Source organism: Blastomyces dermatitidis (assembly GCF_000003525.1).
Source record: "Blastomyces dermatitidis ER-3 genomic scaffold supercont1.6, whole genome shotgun sequence".
NCBI classification, from domain to species: Eukaryota; Fungi; Ascomycota; class Eurotiomycetes; order Onygenales; family Ajellomycetaceae; genus Blastomyces; species Blastomyces dermatitidis.
In genome coordinates, this window is record NW_025544779.1 from 364,710 (window position 1) to 385,940 (window position 21,231).

Below are 21,231 nucleotides of genomic sequence, written 5' to 3' on the forward strand. Positions count from 1 at the left end.
ATCTGTTAGCTGGAGATGATGGCGCTTAGTAAGCAGGTACATTCGTTTAAAGTTCAATGTCGGGGATTTTCTAGTGAAATCCAGGTATTAAATATTCAGTTTCCTGCAGTAATAAATTGGCTGAGATTTCATAAATGCTGTTTAAAGGGAGAAATTGATTTTCTTTGCCAAAGGACTGTTGACTTTAAACCTCATGCTAGAAGCCGCATCGTTTACGATAAGTGGTGTGAAACCCTCAATGGGGAAAGCTTTCAAAAGAAGGGTAAGAATGAGAAGGATCTCATAGCCAAAAAGCGATAATGTACAATATATTGCCTCCACGCTCGTACACATACAGAACTATCAAACAGAGCATCCACTGTTTCGCAGCTCCAGTCGTCCAGTGAACAATATTCTATCCCCACACCGTTTAAACTCCAGGAAATGGGATGAGGGACAAGAAAAAACATCAATAAAACACAGAACTACTCCATGACAACCTTAGCCCCCAGGTCCTTCATTGCCTTAACAATCTTCTCTGCCTCCTCTTTAGGTACAGACTCCTTCATCACCTTCGGGGCACTTTCCACAAATTTCTTGCTGTCAACCAAGCTCAGGCTGAGAAGTGACTTAATCTCCTTGATGACCTTGGGCTTTGAGCCAGCGTCGAAGGACTCCAATTTCAAGTTGAACAATGTTTTCTCCTGGGCAGCTGGCGCGGGCTCCTCCTCTTCCACGGCAGCAGGGGCAGCACCACCAGCTGGACCGGCCGCAAAACCGCCAATGGGCAGATCGGGAATGTTAAGGCGAGACTAGATACCGCGAGTGAGACGTTAGCTGCAGCACTGCTAACAAACTTCGCATTGACCGACTCCCGCCAGCGACAACGAAACCAAATCGATACGCATCACTGTTAAAAGCGTTTACAGTAGAAGAAAACAGAATTCCAGTGTGCAATTAAACAAAAGCCCGTATCAATTGAGCCCACCTTCAAGCTCGAAACCAGATCAGCAGTCTCCAACAATGTCAATTGACTTATTTGGTCCACAATCTGTGTGATCTTAGGGTTCGAAGGAGCCGCCGGCGGCGCCTCGGTGGACTGCCATCTTCTCGCTCCGACTGCAGCTGGGATTGTTCGTTTGCATTGAGAGAAGCATGTAGAGGAGGAGAGACGGAAGGACGGCGGCTGGCGGAGGAGGTTGCGGCAGGATCGGGCTGCCGTCTGTGAAGGAATTGACATGGCTGTTGAAGAATGAGAGATCTGACAGAAACGGCTTTTATCACGTAGCGGAGAGCAGAGGGAGAGGGTGGAGGACGAAGGCGAGGGAATTGAGCTGACACGGGGCCTGTGGTGCTGCTGGTTCTTTTTCTTGTTTGATATCGTCAGGCGAAGATTGAATCGTCGCGGAGGTTTGAAAATTCCAAATGCGGGAGGCACGTGATGGCATCCCACAATACGGCCGCCGATAAGTTTATCCGAAACCGAGGCTCTTTTCCCTTTTCTTTCCTTGGAAGTAAACAAATCTCTTTGACTTCAACAACACAACGACAAAGAAAATATCAACAGCATCCATATGTGGGGAGGGAGAGGGGAGGAACTTCTTCCGTTTCAGCAAGCTCCTATGGATATATACTTCTCACTCGCGGAGAAACGGCTTGCTACCTCCGTCGCATTCGCGTGGGTCTCCTATCGTTTTGGCCTAACAATTCTTAGGCTTCTCCGCAAATATCTCAACAGAGCTGCCGTACGACGACGACAGGCCCGCCGCAGTTCTCGCGTGGGCCAAGGTTCACAGACGACAGAAACAGACAATGCAACCGTAGGCCAGACTTGAGCTTATTACTGGGCTATGGATTCTAATAACCTAACTTCTGCTCTCTAATGTTTCCTCCAGAGTTGGCTTCGGTATTATCTCGGATTTCGTTGGATTTTGATGTGCACATTTCGGAGAGATATGCGAGGCGAAAAAATGGATAATATCAGATGCATTCTGAGGGAGACAGTTGTGGCCGAGTTCCACTCGTGCTTTTTACATCTCGCCCCAAAATAAACGAGGCTATCTGATTATCTTCCGACAAACCAAATACAGATCAAGAGAGGAAATCAGGAAGGAAAGACTTGATGGCGCCTTACGTCGATGCTTCTATGCATTATTTGGGAACGAATCGGTCAAAATTTCAATATCTACCGTCCAACATAACACCTCACGAACCTCCCTAACCGTCTACAGCTCCACCCACGCGGTAAACTTCACCGATAAACTGTGCCACTCTTTTCGCGAAGAAATCGCGAACAAAATCTCAGTACTCGACATCTAGAGTGTGCGAAGTGACGCAACTGCAATGCACAACATGAACGAAAAAGGGTTAAACTGATCGCACTCCAGTGCGTCGCGCAAAAGGGAGAGACGAAGACTTTATGCTTCCCATAGATGGACATATACACCTCTCCTCTCCTATTTAAATAACGTAGATTGTGCTTTTTCCAATGGAGCTTACTGATATGGCGTGGGTGGGTGGTACGGGCTGAGGTTTGCGTTTTACGGATGTTTTCTTTTTTTGGCTGATACGCATCTTCCTCTTCTCTATCTTGCTTTCACGAATTTGATGAATATGATACCCCCGCTTCTATTTCGCTCCTGCTTCCTGGCGCACCTGGGAACTCTGCTTTTGTATGTCTTTTGGCCCTAACCCCATTCCTTTTTTGATGTCGCATAGTTTCAAACATGATATCTATGATACATTCCCATACACACATACATACACATACATCCATACCACTTGATCAAATGTATCGGATCCATCTATTAACTGTGGCAGCTTCACAATTGACAAATGGGGTATAACTAGGTGGATAATTGCGTAGATAGTTCCTAAGCATGTACGGTGCGCTACATATCTCCCTCTCTCTAGACAGGGAGATAAACATGTGATTGAGTTGAGTTCGAGGCTTCAAATCACCTACAATTCAACGCTAATGGAACATGAATTTCATGTTCGAGCGAGAAAGGAAATCTATTTCATTCCGCCTGATAATCCGCTACCCCTACACTTCCTACCTCCATGAATTAACATGCCAACCAAAACCATGAGAAAATAGGGTAAAGAAAGCGGGCATCGCCAGCCCAGCCTCTGTCTATCTCAACCAAATTGACATCCAGTAGTCTAGTAGTAGAAATCCATTTAGCCATTTGCATGTTCCCGCTTTTTTTTTTTTCCAAAAGAGAGTAAAAAAAATAAAGCAAGAGATCAATTTTTATTTTTTTTTCCCATTGGAATTAGTGTATAAAAATGCCAAAAGAAATTCATCCATTTTATTATTGCCTGTCTCTCTCTCTCTTTTTCCCCTTCCCTTTTGCAATTTACTCTCACCATACATCAGAACAACAGCACCAGCTACAGCAACAACGTCAACAACACCTGATCGTTGATCAAATCACACCCCTCAATCCTCATCCCAATTAGGATTCTGCCCCGGTGGCTTTGGCCCGCCCGCCTGCCTGGCCACAATAATCTGATCAACCGACAACACCGTCCGCGCCGCCTCCGTCGCCAACCTGATAGCCCATGCCTTCGAAACGAGTAAATCAAGGATCCCGTCATCGACGGCATTCACGGTTCCCGAGGTGGAGAATGCATGTAAGTCTACGCCGGTGGTCCAGAATGGCTCGTCTTCATCGGACGAGGAGGCGTTTTCGGACGACTCTTCCGATTCCTCCTCTTCATCTTCATCGTCATCGTCAGCATTGGAGGGGCGGTTCTTGTTTGCCGGTATCGATCTACGGTGTTGCTGATGCGCGGTGTAGAGACGTGATAGGACCTCGGTGGCATCCAGGCCGGCGGATTCAGCCAGCGTGCGTGGGATGACTTCGAACGCCTCGGCATATTTGCGGATGGCATACTGTGGAAGCCCAGGAGTTTTATCCGCAATGGCAGAGATACGTTCGACGAGTTGGATCTCCGTCGCGCCAGCGCCAGGGACCAGGCGGGGGTCCTTTGTTACTGCTTTGATAACATTGACGCCGTCATCAATGGCGCGCTCAACGTCATCGAGGAGGTTTTGCGTTGCGCCGCGCAGCACGATGGTTGCAGTCCGTGTGACGGTGCCAGCGTCCTCTTGTCGGAAGACGGTCACGCGGTCACCGCCAATCTCGAGCGTCTCGACCACGTCAACGGTACCCATTTCATCCGGCATGGGAGCACCAAGGCGGGCAAGGGGTGTAGCGCCAACAACGCGGCATAGACGGCGGAGTTCGAATTTGGAGAGTACCTTGATGACGAGGATGTTGAAGCGGTTGAGGTAGTGCATTGCCAGCTCGCCGATTGTAGAGCCTGCCACGGCGACACGGACACCGGAGTCATATAATTCTTTAATTGTTGCTTCCAGACGTGCCTCTTCGCCCTTTGTGAAATCCAACATCTCCTTCGCATTGTGCAAGAGGACTGTTCCTTTCGTTTCTGTTTGTGAAATATCGATCGGACAGCTGAAAACGCCAACCTTGGCTTTTTTGGCCTTTTTTATAGCTCCGTCGGGTTCACGGCCGAAAACCATTCCTTTGACGACTCGTGATTGCTCCAAGCTACCTCCCATGATTTTGACAACTCGAATATTATCCACATTGAAATTTGCTGGGTTCTTTGGGAGGACTGCCAACACGGCCTCTGCAACAAGTGGAGCAAGAATATCTTCTGAGCCGGACTGTTTGCTTGCAATGACAGTTCTGACCGCTTTGCTCAACTCCGTCGTAGACCGTAGCTCCTTGAGCCGGTCCACCTCGAGATCTAGAGAAGAGGTTAACAACAGACGTCAGTGAAAGAATTTCCCTAAAATATAGCAAATTAAACAACAAAAAAATTAACGAATACAAGAAATAGGGGAAAAAAACTCACCGTCCAAACACCTCAACGCAATCCCCTGCGCCTTCTCATACCCCAGAACAATATCGCTCGTCTTAAGTCCCATTCGCAGTAATTCTTCGGCCTTTTTCAGCAACTCTCCCGTAAGCACAATAACCAAATTAGTCGCATCGCCCATCTCTGCTTCCTGCTGCTGGCTGGCCATGACGACCAGTTTGGCAGCCGGGTGCACAACCTCCAGCTCGCGTAGGATGGTGGCGGCATCGGAGGTCAGGATCAGCTTCTGTAGGTGGTTGATTACGATTTTGTTGCGGCCGTTAGGGCCCAGTGAGGTCTGCACGGTCTGTGCAATGGCGCGGCATGCTTCGATATTACGGAGGACAGCGCCGTCTTCGGAGTCATGGCTGTGCGGAGAAGGGTTTGTTAGTTAGAGTGGGATGGATAGTGAGTGGCCTTGTTGGTTATTGATATTTGGTATGGTTTTTCATATACCGGAGTTTCTCCGAGTGGCTTGGGGCAGAAGGGGATATACGGGATAATGAGACGAAGAAGAACGTCAAACTTGAAGAAAAAGATATAGTGTTGTGATGCGTGGTGCGTGGGTGGGATGTACCAATATTATGGCATATCAGCGGGGAGGGGAGGGGCGAAAGTTCGAAGCACGTACCTGGTATAACCCTGCTTGAACAGCCCAGCATTTGGGGCGTTGGGAATTGACAACGACATGGTTGTATGTGTATGTATATGTGCCTCCTCCTCTGTCTGTGGTGAAGAGGAATCGGGTGGGTGGTGATGTCGTCTTCTCCGTTTTTGAAGCTGCTCTGGTTGCCCGAATTTAGTGAGCTCAGGCCTGGGTGGGCGATGAGTTTGCTCTGTTTGCACTCTAGTATCAATACATCCATGGTACGAAGATTACATAAAATATTTCGCTACTATCAAAGTCAAATGCCTGCAATGATTACCGCTTTAGCATTAAATTGCAACTATTGTCGACTTATCGTACACATTATCTGGAGATGCCAAATAGATATCCAATTCATATGTTATACACACGCTGCTCTACCAGAAAGACCCGATTGCCTGTCCAAAACTCTCGGCTACGAATGACATGTCAGCAGGGAGTCCATTAAACTCCAGCAATCATTAACATCAAAATCACCTACCATATCGCTCTGTAACTCCACATCCGCTGTCATCATACACGGTATTTGCTTGCGGGAGCCTAGAGTAGGAATATCGTCGTTAGCAAATCAAAATCCCATACGCACGCTCTCCGAGGACAGTAAAAGCCGCGCGAATTGTAAATTACACTTACCATTTCTGAATTGCCTCCATCCGTCTCCGGCTCTGTATATAACGCCGTCAGTTAATATATTCAAACAATACGAATAAATATTGATCAATAAACCCACAGAAGGATGCGTGGACAATATCTGGGAAGGCACTGCCTTCTCTGCCTGGTGCATCCGGCTCCATCTATATTTTTTAAAAAAAAGAAGGGACGGGGAGTTGTTAGCGAACGTTATAATCAAAATCCTTGAACGCGTGGGCTCGTTAGAACATATTAAAAAGCAGGGGGAACATACAATCCAACCGCAGCTTCAGGTTTAAAACAGCTCTTTGCCATCATCACTGTCAAGGGGGACCATGGTTAGAGAATCCGCCCATCATTTCTAGTGCGAAGCGGGTACAGAACATACTGAGTCCAATCTCATCCGCCTCAGACTATGTAATATCGTAAGGCGGCACGTTAGCAACAGGAACAATAACAATCTCCTCCCGCCAATCCATAACATAATAGCGCAGAACATAGACGAAGTAAAACAAAAAAACAGGCACTAACCTCCTGCGTCCTCGAATTCGGCAAAGCAAGCATCAAATTCAAAATCGCCGACGACAGGTTTTGCGACACGTCAAACAGCATCGATGCTGCCAACGCGGCGACGATCACGATGATACTCGAACTCATGCGCTCGGCAGGGTGGTGGGCGAGGACGTGTGCGATTTCATGTCCCAGGACGGCAGCGAGACCGTCCCTATCTCGGCAGATGGGTAAAATGCCCGTGAACACGAAGACGTTTCCACTGCGAAGAAGAAATAGACTATGATCAGTAAAAAGGTTGCTTGCTACGTACGAATACTATATAATTTGAAGCGTATATATATATATATATATATATATATATATATACGTACCCCGGCAACACAAATGCATTCATCTCCGACGAGTTAATCACATGCACCTTCCACTTCAGATTCTTAAGCAGGGCATCTTCTTCGCCCAGCTGCGGCTGGCCGGAGAGGATCAACTTGCGAAAGACACTGTCGACATATCTGACGAGGTGATGAGACTCGGGTAGGAATTGGCCTCGATATTCCTGCAAGATCATCTCGTACGTCTGTTTGCCGAATTGCATCTCCATCTCGTTGGAAATGCAGTTGAAACGGCGCCGGCCGGTCATCTACATACGTGCGTAGAACAAAAGAGAAGTGAGATTTAGCCGATGCGTATGCGTGTATATATTGAAAAAAAAAAAAAAAAAAACAACAGGAAAAAAAGAAAGAAGAATGTTGTTGTTGTTTGTTGGGGGGAGGGGGTTCTCCAAAGAAAAGGGGAAAGGGGGCGAAATTTTTAAAGCTCGAGCAAGAGTGAAGGTAGATATAGAAGAAAACCCACCGGAACAACATCCAAATTCCACACGTAGAACCCCACCACCGCCGCCCCGCCCCCGACAATCATATACCGATATTGCGCCCAAAAGTACGTGAGGCGGCTATTCCCCCATGGCCCCGGCCCCGTTCCTTCGCCCCCGCCATATCCACCACCGCGCCCCTCAAAGCTCCGGTATTTGTAATTCCCATCACGCCTCTGTTGCTGAGATTGCGAGAACGCGCGCAACTGTTTGAGTGGTTGGCGGAGGCGGAGGCGGAGGCGGTGGCAGAGGCGGTGGTGACTGGGTGCTCTCTGGGAGCGGAGGAGGGGGGGATTGTTGCTGGTGGTGCGGGGAGGGGGGGTATTGCTGGTATAATAAGTCGCGGACGCTGGGCCTGATGCTGGTGGTATCTGTCGACGGGCTATAGGGTGCGGATCCCACGGGCTTCTCTCTCCCCGCGCAAGACCCGATCGCCAGTGTGCGTGCGAGGGAGAGGATAGCTGGCGCGAGTGGGGGGGGATGGGGAACTGTGCGGGTGCGGAGTTCGGAGGCGGGATGCGAACGGGGTGCCGTCGCGAGGGTAAGGAGCGGAGAGTCGATGCGGTATTGGTTTTAAGAGTTTGATTCAGGTTAGTGGTAACGGTCGATAGAGTCCGGGTAAGGAAATGTGGGCGGGATAATGACTGCGACAACATTGATGCGGCAGCGCTGGGGGTGGTGGTGAGCTTCGAGCTCCCGCTGCGGTGAAGCGCGCGCCACATTGCTTGTATGTAACTCCTTCTCCGCAGTAGTAGTAGTAGTAGTAGTTAGTGGAAGTCAAGGCCTGTTGTTTGTCAATGCTTGGTCTATGAGTTCTGTTGGGATATCGGTGTGGTAAGCTAGCTTTTTGAAGCTCTCAGGAGTCGAGGATGAAGTATTTAGGTGAGGTGATAATGCAAGGCAACAAACAGTGCATCATCATTGCTCATAAAATATATACCAGCACGTTCGCAGCGAGTCACCCCACCAACGATCTACTTTATTCGTTTGTCAAAGGTGGGAAAGGGAATGTAAAATATAATAAATAACTATCAGAATAAAATAAGTAAAAATAAATAAAAATAAAAATAGAAAAAGAAGAAAAAAAAGAACAAAAAAAAAGAAAAAAACAGCAGCAAATGCTCCCGATAGCGGCCTATGGATAGAGAAACAGCCCACACTCTCAGGATTAAAAGAACAACGATAAGAAGAAGTGAACTGGTCTCTGCCATTTCACTTTAACTTATCGCAGCCAAGTAAAAATTCCTCTCTCCTTTCCCGTCTATATTTCACGTACGCGCATTTGTGGCAGAAATATCACAACAAAATGTCGCACAAAAATGTACATATATAGAGATATATAGACAGCTTGTTAAACTAGATAACTGGGTAGATAGACAACGAAACCAATCAAGAAATATGTAAAAAACACACACAAAAAGGGGGTCCCCGGGGTGAGTTAGAAAAAGATGGCCAAGTATCCAAAACATTCCAGGACGGAAACATGAAATGGGAGAAACAGGGAGGTAAAACATATAAGAAAAATTCAAATGATCAACATTTGGCATCCATGGAAAAACGAGTTCATTAATTTTCCAACCAATTCTCCCAAAAAAAAAAAAAAAAAAAAAAAAGCAACCAAGGGAATTAAAAAATAGCAAATATAGATTATAGATTGAGGGGATATAGTGTATAGAGGTATACGAAGTGGAGAAAGAAAAAGAAAAAGAAAAGGAAAAAAATCCTGATCCGGAATCTGGGAGCAAGAAGTAGAAGAAGGAAGAGTCCAAAAACAACAGGAGAGGGGTATGATACACAACAAAAAATAAATCAAACCAGGGGGGAAAATGCGAACCGTAAGAAGGTAAACCATGTAAGGGGTAAAAAAGTGTGTATATGAGTATATACCCAGGAAACGGAAATCATGAAATGGGGGCGGAGGGGGTGGTGATAAGTAACAGGCATGAAAAAGAAAAGAAAAAGGTGTAGGGCACTGGGAAAACGAGATGTACCACACACGGATGCGCCCAAGACTAGACAAATAGCCTGAAAAAGAGAAACCAGAAACCAGAAAGGGAGGAGGAAAACAAAAAGGGGGAGGGGTTGGTGGTCAAGTTTGTATATACCCCAACACCCAACAAACAAATATATACCTAATACCTCATCTACTCCTCCGCCAACGAATCATCCCCGATTTCCCTCCACTCCCTCGATCGCTCCGTCAACCGTTTAATCCCCGCAACACGTTCCGCCCAATGCGCCTCCGACAGCGTGCGGAACGTATACGCCCTCTGCGACGAAATGATGCCGATGGCCTGCAGCACCGCTTTGCGCGAATCGCGCCCGAAGACGGCCGGGTGGTTTATCCACTCAAGCGCAGCTTCTATGTCGGCGTCCAGGGCGGCGATTATGGAGCTATCGACGGCGTTGACGGGTGGGGTTATAGTGGCGGTCTCGGAGGGTGGGTTGGAAGGGGGGTGCGGTGAGTGGGGGATTGCTGGGGGTGTGGAGGCGTGCGTGGTGTTGGTGGTTTCGGGGATCTCCGGGGAGGAGGAGTTGGGGGAGCTGAGAGCGCTGGCGGCGTCTTGGGTGGGTTTTTGGGCGAAGGGGGGGAGGGGGGGGAGGCCGCCTTTTCCCAGGCCCTTGAGGATGCTGCGGGTTTCTGTGAGGAGGTGGTGGGCACGGTCTTGTTGGGAGCGCGAGACGAGGGTTAGGGCTCGTGTGAGCATGTCTGAGGTGAGGAGCTCCATGCGGCGTTGCACGATGGAGGGGTGCGGTGGGATGGGTGGCGTAGAGGGTCTTCCGGACTTGGGGCGCTGGGAGGCTGGGAGCATGGTAATCGCGAGGAGAGATGGTCTTGGGCAATGCGCCAAGTGGCCTTCGCGAAGAATGTCTCCATACGTGAGATCAGCCTGGATCAGAGGAACCTCTTCTACGCTAACGATGCGCTGCTCATCGCCGTCGAGTGGTCCACCAAGGGCTTCTAGCCCGGAAACAATGCTCTCCCAAGCGTCCTGAGGTACATGTTCTTGCGTCGTGTTGTCAGGGATAATGACAAGTTGGACGAGGATATCTACACCACACGATTAGCGCCATGGATATATATACGCACAGATCAAGCCTACAAGATTCCATCTTGTGTCTTTACTCACCCCGTTTGTCACCAAACCTTAAATCGCCAAGTGCCGCCTCTGCATCCCGGCCCGCTGCTCGTTTGGTAGTTTGCAGAGCGCCGCTAATTTTTACAAATTTCGCTGGAGAACCCTCGGGCAGCCGCAGCTTGAGCTTAGCGTTTTGGTGAGAGGTGGTCTGAAGCGATCCTAGACATCCCGCGACGCACTCTCGAAGCATCATCCAATCCTTAACGTACGTATATGAAGCTTTGGTCCGAGTAGATAATTCGATCATGGTATCGGGTTTGTGCGTAAGTCCCAATCCAAACGAATGGATCCCGACCCTGACGGAAAGAACACAAGTGAGCACGACAAACAAGTCAAAGATGAAGAAACATACGCAAACAGGTTAGGGGAAAAGAGCGGGGAAACCCGCCCCCCGGGGGGGGGGGGGGGGGGGGGGTTAAAATCGAGAAGGGAATCAAGTCACTAACTTTGCAGCCTCAGCCCGGGAAACCACAAAGTCCACACTCTCCGGCTCAGAAATGGACGAATCACTAATCAGCAAAATAGTCGAGAGCGGGTTATTCGATTTCCGCTGCATCAGCAGGTCCATGGCAACATTCGCCCCTTCAACGACGTCTGCGCGAAGACTCTTTTGCCCCACCGGACGTATCGAGTTAAGAATAGTTCCCCATCCGCTCCAGGCTTTTGTCGTCATGCCGACCAACGGCACACCTCCACCACTAGACCCGAACGTAACGAGACCCATTCGATCTCGCGGGCCGAGATTCTGCACTAGGAATTTGAGAGCGTCGCGGAGAAGGGTGATCTTAAGCCCCTGCATGGATGACGAGACCGGGATGACGATGACCAGATCGAGAGGAACGTGGAAACTTGGGGGTAGAGTGTCCCTGATCGAGTTGGTGTAATCTGTTAATGCGGTGTTGTTGGATTTTGATGCCCCATATGACGAGGTAGTGGAGGAGACGCGTTTGATAGTTTTATGAGTCCGATAATCATCCTCCTCGGTGCCGGAGGTATCCACGTCGTAGTCTGGGTTCCGGCCTCCTGCTGAATCGGGATTGTGGAGATCAAGAAGACCTCGTCTCCAAAGCTCTAGCTGGTTGCGACTCTGGAATTGGAGGTGGAAACATGGGAGCTCCGCAACGGAGAGATTAAGAGTCAAAATGGGTTCCTCTGTGATAAAGTTAGGAACAAGACGACGTGAATATTTTCATCGGGGCTGGTGGTTCGGTAAGGGGAATAGGGGATAAATTACCTGGCACGGATTCCACGTCCTTCAAATGTTTCTTGATAAGAATAGATCCCTTCAACGTACACCTGGTCATCTTTCGCTTGGTCCTCGGATCCTCAAACTGACTATGTCCATTTTTCTTTTCCTTCACGCAAATAAGCATCTCCGCGAAAAGATAACATTCTAGCTCCTGCCACGACGTCCGATCCTTGCCAACACGAACAGTTCCATGTAGTTTGAGTTTTCCAAACCTGTGAAATGAGTTAGCAAGCCAATATATATATAACCAAACAACTACAGCATCGTTTCTCATCTACGAGAATAGCTTTATATATACCTTTGGAATTCCAGTCCATGCCAATTGTCGACGCGCATGCGCAACTCCTCTGAAATCTCCTGTAGGGCCTCTTGCGCCTCATAAGGAACCGGCAACGGTCGCGCAGGCTGCTTGATCGGCGGACTCACAATCTCCTCATTGCGCGGTGGTGGTATATGTGCCGTATGACGTAAATCCTCCAGGTCAGGGTGCCAGTTGCCCTCAGGAACCTCAACAGTCACCAGGCAAGTCAAGGACTGCTGCTGCCGTGACCGATTGAGTGTCGGGAACTCGCTGCGCACGGTTACAATTGGGGCCGGTATCGGGTTCCGTATGACACCCGGGCGCGGGCTAAGGTCGGATTCCATGGCCTGTACGTCGTAATCATGCCGCCTCCCGGTACTGTGGTGCTGGCCGTCTCCATAGTCGCCCGAAGATGCAACCCCGGTGGTACCACTGTCCGAGCGCGAATGTGGTTGCCGTGTTGACGGGCTTGTTAGACGCTCGACCCTCTCGCGCTGGTTACTGGTATCTCTACTATGACGCCGGCGAGAGTCCCGGCTGCAATGCAGACTGCCCATGTCGTCTTCATGCGCACGGTTACCATTGATATCCCACGGTGTGGGCGTATTTTGATTTCCTCTACGGCTGGACACATCGCTGACAGATACAGATCGAACAATATTGGAGAGTTTTGCTGCAAGCGAGGGGGATTGAAATCAGTCAGTGCATATCCCACATCAAAACTGGCACCTAGAATAAATAAATATAAAAAAAACCGGGGGGGGGGAGAGCGAGGGTGAAAATTACCTAAATCAAGCACGTTTCCTCCTCGATTACTATCCAAACCCAGGGGCGCACTGCATGTGGGACAGTACTGCGATTCGAATTCTTTGATATACTCATAAAAGCATGCTTCATGAGAAACGTGGCCACATGATAACTGGAGGATGCGTTCTCCACGAAGAGTATGTTCCAACGGCTCTTCGCAGACTGCGCATTCGCTACCCACAAAGGTCCTCTCCCTCCGCGGCCGGGTCCGTTCGACGTCCATCATACCCGCCATCGACCTGCCCGGTCGCGAGTTGAAGGACGTCTGGGAGTGATTTGAGTGCCCGCGGGATCCTGGGCGATACCCCGGTCTCGACGATGACCTGAGATTGGAATTGGAAGGGGTTCGGGGAAACTGGGATAGCGCTGAGTGGCTTCGTTCTTCTGGAGGTGATAGGGAGGGGGAGAACTGAGAGCGGTGATGAGAGGTTAAGAGCGTTGACTGCGACGAGTCTGGTCGAAGAGAAGAGCGGTTGACTTGCGAGGGGAGGTCTAGATCGACGTGGTGGTTGGCTTAGTTAACGTTTTTGGCTTTTTACTTTTGTCAATTGCAGGACATACGAAAGTAGGAGCAGCTAGATAATTGATTTGACTGATGACAGATTGACAGGTTGAAAAGTCGATCGGGCAAAGCGGGCGTAGTAGGTTAAATAATAAAAAAACAAATAACGAGCAGGCAGTGGCCTGGGAGAAAGAGAAGTAATGCAATGCAGGTAGCCGAATCAGCAGACGCCCAGGAGCAGCATACTAGTATAGTATATGAAATCGAGAGCAGCCAATAATGGGTCAATGCTAGACAGATGAACTGACTTTTGGGAAAAGAGCGCAGTAGTAAAAATACGTATACAAGATATTTAACTACTGTAAAGGGGGGAGGGGGAGGAAGAGGAGGAGGGGAGGTGAAGGAGTAATATTCATGGATTATAAAAAAGCAACAAGCAGCAGGGAAAAAAAAAAAAGCAAAGAAAACGAAAACGAGGTTTAAAGAAAAAATAAGCCGAGATAAAGTCTGGGAAAAAAAAAAAAAAAAAAACACGAACAGCTCCCCAAGCCAAAGAAAAAAAAAAAAAAAATTAACCCACCTTGCCGTGAGGATCTTCTTGGGCCAAACAGGCCAAGACTGGATAGATAGCGATGAGAGGTGTCGTCCTTGTCCTTCGGGGTGGAATCGAGCCTGGACGGAGCTCGGTGCTGCCACATCAGACTCGAAGCAACAAGAGAGGGAGAATGGGTTAGAAATAATAATAGGAGGTTCCAATCCCAAGATTGGAGGCGGGTAGCGCGAGTGAGGTGAGGATAGGATAGCGCGGGCGTAGCGTCGTTGTGGTGGGCGCTGGTGGAGGACGTCTGTCTCTTGTTTATCGTCTGGGAGAATTGGAGAGAGAGAGAGAGAGAGAGAGAGAGAGAGAGAGAGAGATGGAGGGAGAGAGACAGAGAGTCAAGAGAGACAAGAGAGAGGAGCTGGCAGACAAAGCACACAGGCTGAGCGATGAAGAAGAGCTCGCTCACAGTCACTCCAGACCAGACAGACAGTAGTAAGATAATGATAATAATAATAACAATACTAAGAGTAACTTAGTAGTAGTGCATGCCAGACAGTCTCCAGGATCCTCCAGCAATCACAGGGGATGCGGAGTCGGTCGTTGACTAGCAGCAGTAGCAGTTTTAGCCCTGGAATAGTTACAGCCTGTATTCGATATCGTATCAGCTGTAGGAATATATAGTCAGTAGTAGAGTAGTGTAGTGGCGAGGGCGGGAATGGACGGAGGGGGCTGCAATACAGCAATAATAATAATAATAATAATAATAATAATAATAATAATAATAATAATCACCGTATCGGCATAATCGCAGACAAGGCGTCAGAATACAGACGCCGTACCGGGTTTACCAGGAAGAGAGCCTCGAAGAGGTCAGTCAATATAGTTACTGGTAAATCAACCCGGGATACGGGATATGTAGGTATATAGCTGGAAGAAAGGAAAAGAAAGGAAAGGGAAAGAAAAGGAAGAATGGGAAAGAAAAGGAAGAACATAAGAAACCGGAAGAATGGGATGCAAGAAGCAAAAGAAAGAATGAAAGAATGTGAGAAAACAAGGACAAAAGTCAAAATAACAGAAAAACAGAAATAAAAAAACACAAAAAAACCAAAAAAAAAAAAAAAAAAAAAAAAAAAAAAAAAAAAAAAAAAAAAAAAAAAAAAAAAAAAAACAACAAAAATAGAAAATCCATCAAAAAAGGCATCGAAGAGAAGAAGAGGGCGGCGGGTAAAGGCTGGCTAGCACCCACTCTACTCTACTACTCCCTACTGCCTGCATATCCGGGCCCAAATAATGCAATGCAAATGAGGGCCATGACATGACATGACATGACTGACTGGAACTAGTAGGACTGTAGGACTGGACTGGACTGGGCCGCTGGACAGCCCCAAACCACGGCGCGCTGGCTGAATATTATTTATTATTATTATTATAATTGCCAAACCGAACTCTGCAGCTGGAATCGTATTCCCAAGCGCTGGGAAAAGCTCCAGCTCTCTCTCCCTCCCCCCCCCCGTGGTGGGCGGGGCGGGGCGGGGCTAGGCTGGGCTGGGCTGGGGTGGTTGGAGATATTATGTGAAGTAACTAGGTTGATGCAAATTCGGTGTTGATTTATTTTATATTTTATATTTTATATTTTATATTTTATATTTTATATTTTATATTTTATATTTTATATATTTTATATTTTATATATTTTTTGTGTTTCGCTCCGAACCGAAATCCGGGCTGAATCAATATTTGTGGCGTTTTTGGGTTTGGGAGGTTGGGAGGTTGGGAGTCTGTGAAGTCTGGAAGTCTGGAAGTCTGGGACCTTGGGCCAGCCTGGAAATAAATAACAGTTTGAGCAACGGAGGAACTAATAACTATACAACAAGTACAGCAGAGCCTGGGAGAAAGAGAGAAAAAAAAAAAAAAGGTAAGATCTTGTGGCCGCGGGATGGAACTGCACAGAGTCATCAATCATCAATCAATCAATCATCAATCAAATCATCACGATCACACCACCCAGGTTGTATTGTGTTGAATGAAGTTGTTGATCCTTATGGAGCTATTTCCAGGTTAGTTACACATGCCATGCAACTCATACAAACTCATGCATGTTCTGCCGCCTGTATGTCCAACTACAAAGAAATATATATCTATATGTATATGTAGTTATATCTCTGCCTGAGATCAAAGATCAGTTGAGCATGGCATGTACATGTACATGTACGGAGTACTGTACAGTACAGTATAATTAACCTCGGAATGGGATTCGGATGGTTGGGCAAAAAAAAGGATCTCTTCATGATATCTTTCATCGAAGTTTTCTCAGGGCCCCATGTACTGTAACTACATGTAGTAATGTAATATATTCTGCAGGCCTAAACAAACTACACAACCCTGGACAAACCAGGAATAGAAAAATAAATCCCTATCCCAATCCCAATCCCTACCCATACCCTTACCCTTACCCATTCCCATACCCATTCCCATTCCTCGATGCCTGCAAGGGGCCGGGAGTCGTTTCGGGTAGGATCGTGCCCCTGTAATTTATAACAAGGCAATTCTATCTACTCCGTATATGCAACTACAGACACACACCATGCCCGTCAAATGTCCGGGAGAAACGAGGCAAGACAGAGGATATTGCGAATCCTCGTGGATTAAGATATAGTTATATACATACATACCCCCAGGTAGTTAATATCATCAGCGCAGTTAGATAAAAAAAAAAGAAAAGAAAAGAAAAGAAAAGAAAAAAAGAAAAAAAATAGATATTATAATAACCCACCCAGCATATAGGACCCCCTGTGTAGCCCCCGGAAAGCTTGTTGAAAATTTGTCTACACATTTACGTAGTAGAAGCATACTACGGAGTACACTGCACTCTCTCACTCTCTCTCTCCCCCCCTCGCCCCTTGCCCATATGCAGAGAGAGGCCTCCCCCTTCTCCATCCCCCTTCAACTGCCATGCTTCTACGAAATCATTTAATTATTACGTGGTAAGATGGTAGGTAAGTGTTTTGCCTGGCCCGAGGGGCTCTGCTCTGTGCATGAGGAGTGCGTTCGTAATGCTGTTTCAGCTTGTTTGAGAAATATTTGTCGTATTGTCAAAGTGACGGGTTGGTTGGAAGGGTTTTTTGGTTTGAGTCCCTTGAATGTACGCAGTATGTATGACTGACTGACTCACTGACTATTTTCAAATTTTCATTATTTATCTGGCCTCATTAGTTAGTTATTATTCTATTTCTTATAAGAAGCAACAGAAGCAGAAGAGGAACACCAGGCTAGGCTGTCATGTCAGTCAACGTAATTCTCCTTGTAGCACCAATTTCGGAGCCAGATCATCGCTGTCAGGCTCCCCCCGGGAGTGTGCCACTGCAGTTGTGTCATGTAACCATTTAACTTTGTAGTTTATATATCTGAAGATGGTTACATGTCCACGCTTTGAGATCTGCACATGTACATGTACAACATCTTAAAAAATATAAAATACAATCTTCATAGGTTCGGGGAAAAAAAAGAAAAAAGAAAAAGAAACCATCACTGAGTGCCTTGGGTATGTACAGTACTACTGAGTAATACCTTGGTGCTTTGGTACTATTACGCCCAATGCTCCTTCGTCTTCCCTCTTGCAAGGTTCCATATTCCTCCGAGCATGTTCAACAGTAGTACGAGCACGGATATCACCACAAAACTCTCCGAAGAAAGCTCACGAAAAGACCCCGTCTTCGAAAAAAGAGTTCCCGAGCATATACTATGCGTGTGAATATATGACCTATCCAACTTCCTCCCACACTCACTCAAGTCCCTTGAGTCCTTCGATCCTTGATTGAGTCCTGAGTCCTGAGTCCCCGCCGCCTCCTTGCCTCGTCCAGTCGGGTCCCGTCCCAGCTGTCAGGTTCGCAGTTTTTAGCAGGTGCAAGCAGCGCGCCCCCCCCTCAGAACCTCAGAACCACATAAGCCACGCCCGTTACACCATCTCCCATCTGAAACCGCCCGGTTCTCAATTCCCCGAATCCCCGCCAAAGCAAGCTTGTTGTATGGGGGGGGGGGGGGGTGCATGCTGCGAACTGCTTGTAGGGGTCTGGGTCGCGGCGCTAGCCAGCCATTCCCAAGAGTCAAGAGTACTTATTTTTTATTAGCATGCTTCTATTATTCTATTCTATTCTAATCTGTAGGGAGAAAAAAAAAATAAAAAAATAAAAAACCCGCGCCCCACGCGAGAAAAGAATCCTGAAACATCCAAAATTTGGCAAGCAACCGCTTTCGCTTTCGCTTTTGCTTTTGCTTTTATTCCTGGTGAAGGACTCGAGGCCTCGAGTTGGTAGCAAGGCAGGGCAGGCATTGACAATTTGCATCTGTTGGCCATTCTCTCATTGCTGGCCTGCCTATGCCAACCTTCTCCGAAACATGCTCCTGTTTAACTTATTATTTTATTTCTCACTCGCCTCGTATATCTTAGAGACCTGGGTGGTGGTGGGAACCTGTCAAATGCCAACATGCCAACAGAAACTAGATGGACTGCAGATTTAATCCTAATAATAATGCCATCGATTGTCCATGTACATACATTACATACATTTGCACACCAACGGACCGGCCCCCCATATCTATGTATGGAGCAGCATACGCAGTACCATAACCCGCAGTGAGGATGAGCAGCGGAAATCCAAACCCACCAGGCTGACTCCACTCCCCACCCGCCGATTTTCCGGCAGGAGAGAACTAATCTAATTCCCATAGCCGTCGATCATTAGCAACGTTCAGTCGCTCGTCGGGGGTGCGGGGGGGTCGGGGGAGGTGAGGGAGGTGAAGGGAGCGCAGCTTTCGGCGATGGCGCTCGGGAGTCGGGAGCCGTTCGTTGGTTTTTGGTTGAAGATGTTGCAAATCCGTTACCTATGTAGGATAGGGCAGGGAGAGGGAGAGGGAGAGGGAGAGGGAGAGGGAGAGGGAGAGGGGGCTGGGGCTGAAGAACGAAATATATGAGTGTGTGTGTGTGTGTGTGTGTGTGTGCGCGGGAAACTTGAGGGGATTGTACGGAGTAACAGAGTACGGAGTAAGGGAATGGGAATGGGAGTGGTATGTTATAGCATACAAAATTCATGTAAGATGCGTCCTTATTATTCTATACCTTTACGCAGATAGGCACCGAGTACGGAGTAAATAATAATAATAATAATAATAGGTAAGGGTTGTTTTCATTATTGATTTTGATCCTCATGTCCATGACATGACGCTTGGGGGGGAAGAAAAGGGTCTGCTTCCGCGCCTAGGTAGCAAGTAGTTAACTAAGTAACTAACGTTAGTTAGTCGTGTTCCCTTTTTTTTTTTTTTTTTTTTTTTTTTTTTTTTTTTTTTCCCTCCTCTCTTCAAGCGGCTCGGGGAATTTATTCCATCGGTCTTAGTCTTATTCATCCTTGAAGACATGAAGGGATTTTTTTGCTTATTATTATTAATAAGAAGAATTGTTGCGTGGAGAAGAAGGTTGGAAGGATTTGCTATGGAGAAACAAAAAAAAAAAAAGGGGGTTGATTAAAATATTCCACATGGATTTGGATTTGGATTTGCAAATGCTGAGCGATATCTGCACCGCTAGTAAAGACAAGATAGCCAAGTTACGCCAAAAATTGCCTGACTTCATTCAAAATATCATCCTTGGGGCATGCATGCAATGCATCCTGCAGTTGCCGTGCATTTGGCCCCGGCTTTGTTTCCCCGCGACCTTTTGCTGTTTCCTGCGTCTTCTCCTCTTCTCCCCGGCTCCCGGCTTCCAGTGGTGCTGTGCTTTTTCTTTTTCTTCTACGTATTTACATTTAACGGATGGTTTGAAATTTTCAGGCCTTGAAAAAACCTTCCTCCCTGGCATGTGACATAAAACAGAGGAGCACGTATCGTATCCTAGGCTGGCCCTGCCCCGTGCGCGGTATTCCGCTACCCCTAGATCCCATGCTAGACACGGGAAGGACCCGGATTGGCACTCCGGGGTATCCTGGAAGTGTGTGCTATGCTTTGCAGTTTTTGACGGAATTCGATAGGTTGGTTGCTGAACAACCTCACTTCCAAGCAGGGGTTAAATGCGGACCACTTACCCCTTGTACATTGTGGTTAATAATCATGAAATCCTCGACCGTCAATCCATCGCTACCGATGGCATTGGAAGAGAACATAAAAACTCACATGTTGCGAAATGATGACAGGCTGCAAGGCTCTGGTATCAGACTCATCTGAACTGATAAAAATTAAATTTGGAAATCCCCGCGAAGCGGGACACCCATAAGTCACAACGAAACTTGATATGAAAATGGACTCCCGGCAATTGCGGAATCTTCATGAGGATATAAGAGACGAGTAGCAAAATCGGATGTGATATGTATATTTTTTATTAGATCCATATTCCACAGAGGACATGGCATCCCTATATCATCCAGCAAGTCCCGCGGGAGCATTGATCCTCATCTCCCGAATACAGTTTCAGTTTAGCCTGTGCCCCGGGTGTAATCCGAAGGCGACATAAAGAGTCTAGCTCTGCGTTGGTTTGTTTCAAGATATCAGGGCAGCTGGCTTTTCGGAAAGATGGCGGCTGTGACAAGACTGAAGCGGTTTCTACTGTGCTTTTGGGGATTGTTCAACACACGCCCCAACCGGAGACAGTGCCGCGTAGAAGTGATTGACAGGGGTTAAAAGGGGTTGCTGTGAAAAGGGGAATTGTGTCCTCCACTGGATTGAAAGCTCTGGACTTGTTGGGCGTATGACGCGAGGCCACAGCAATGGGATGGGGGGCATGGGGCATTTTGGAATGCATAGGAAGAAAAACAGGAAAATCATTCGAAAAGAAGCAGCGGAAATTCGCAAGGGAAAGAGCGTCATGTCATCTGTGGAGCACGAGAATCACATCTAATAGTCCGCTGTTAGCCACCTCAAGCTGAATATTTTGCTTGAAGTCTCCAGATGTTCCACTCGGAACTGATTACACCTGTGTCTATCCCCAGTGGACACCGTGCTGGTCAATAATGACGCTTTCCTCAAAAGCAGCATATTATTGTTTTCTCTCATCGCCACATATGCGGATATGCTGCATCAGCCCCCGGGCCATCAGTGGGGGGTTTCCTCAAAAATGCAACCAATTCAAATCCCTTTCCTGTTGATATTCGGGCAGTTGTTGGATAAACGTCATGTC

The 21,231-nt window shown here is 47.5% G+C and overlaps 4 protein-coding genes across 7 annotated transcripts; 1 reads left to right on the forward strand and 3 right to left on the reverse strand.

Moving 5' to 3' along the window:
* Nucleotides 1-25: 25 nt before the first annotated feature.
* Nucleotides 26-2,064, reverse strand: BDCG_05757 (50S ribosomal protein L12). Its single transcript, XM_045421450.1, has 2 exons — nt 968-2,064; nt 26-791 (listed from the first exon to the last, which is right to left on the reverse strand). Exons 1-2 carry the CDS (start codon nt 1,217-1,219, stop codon nt 465-467), a joined length of 579 nt encoding a protein of 192 aa, XP_045277335.1. The 5' UTR covers nt 1,220-2,064; the 3' UTR covers nt 26-464.
* BDCG_05758 lies at nt 1,501-3,182 on the forward strand. Of its 2 annotated transcripts, XM_045421451.1 has the most exons (2): nt 1,501-1,799; nt 1,875-3,181. In XM_045421451.1, the coding sequence occupies exons 1-2, from the start codon at nt 1,554-1,556 to the stop codon at nt 2,028-2,030; spliced, it is 402 nt and encodes a 133-aa protein (XP_045281380.1). In that variant the 5' UTR covers nt 1,501-1,553; the 3' UTR covers nt 2,031-3,181. The 2 variants fall into 2 exon arrangements, with proteins under 2 accessions (XP_045281380.1, XP_045281381.1); XM_045421452.1 differs by having other exon boundaries at nt 1,501-3,182.
* Nucleotides 2,139-8,251, reverse strand: BDCG_17184 (T-complex protein 1 subunit theta; the record flags this gene model as incomplete). The annotated part of the gene is made up of 11 exons (XM_045426330.1): nt 2,139-4,761; nt 4,870-5,240; nt 5,504-5,708; nt 6,000-6,058; nt 6,152-6,183; nt 6,249-6,312; nt 6,423-6,468; nt 6,537-6,561; nt 6,680-6,920; nt 7,033-7,298; nt 7,514-8,251. The coding sequence occupies 11 exons, from the start codon at nt 8,249-8,251 to the stop codon at nt 3,425-3,427; spliced, it is 3,384 nt and encodes a 1,127-aa protein (XP_045281382.1). The 3' UTR covers nt 2,139-3,424.
* Nucleotides 8,252-9,118: 867 nt separating this feature from the next.
* Nucleotides 9,119-15,180, reverse strand: BDCG_05761 (von Willebrand RING finger domain-containing protein). 3 transcript variants are annotated; one of them, XM_045421454.1, is made up of 8 exons: nt 14,109-15,180; nt 13,588-13,710; nt 13,006-13,518; nt 12,217-12,892; nt 11,904-12,130; nt 11,116-11,821; nt 10,661-10,965; nt 9,143-10,581 (listed from the first exon to the last, which is right to left on the reverse strand). In XM_045421454.1, the coding sequence occupies exons 3-8, from the start codon at nt 13,259-13,261 to the stop codon at nt 9,674-9,676; spliced, it is 3,078 nt and encodes a 1,025-aa protein (XP_045277336.1). In that variant the 5' UTR covers nt 13,262-13,518; nt 13,588-13,710; nt 14,109-15,180; the 3' UTR covers nt 9,143-9,673. The 3 variants fall into 3 exon arrangements, with proteins under 3 accessions (XP_045281383.1, XP_045277336.1, XP_045281384.1); XM_045421453.1 differs by lacking the exon at nt 13,588-13,710 and having other exon boundaries at nt 9,119-10,581; nt 14,109-15,170; XM_045421455.1 differs by having other exon boundaries at nt 13,588-14,132.
* Between the last annotated feature and the right edge of the window lie 6,051 nt (nt 15,181-21,231).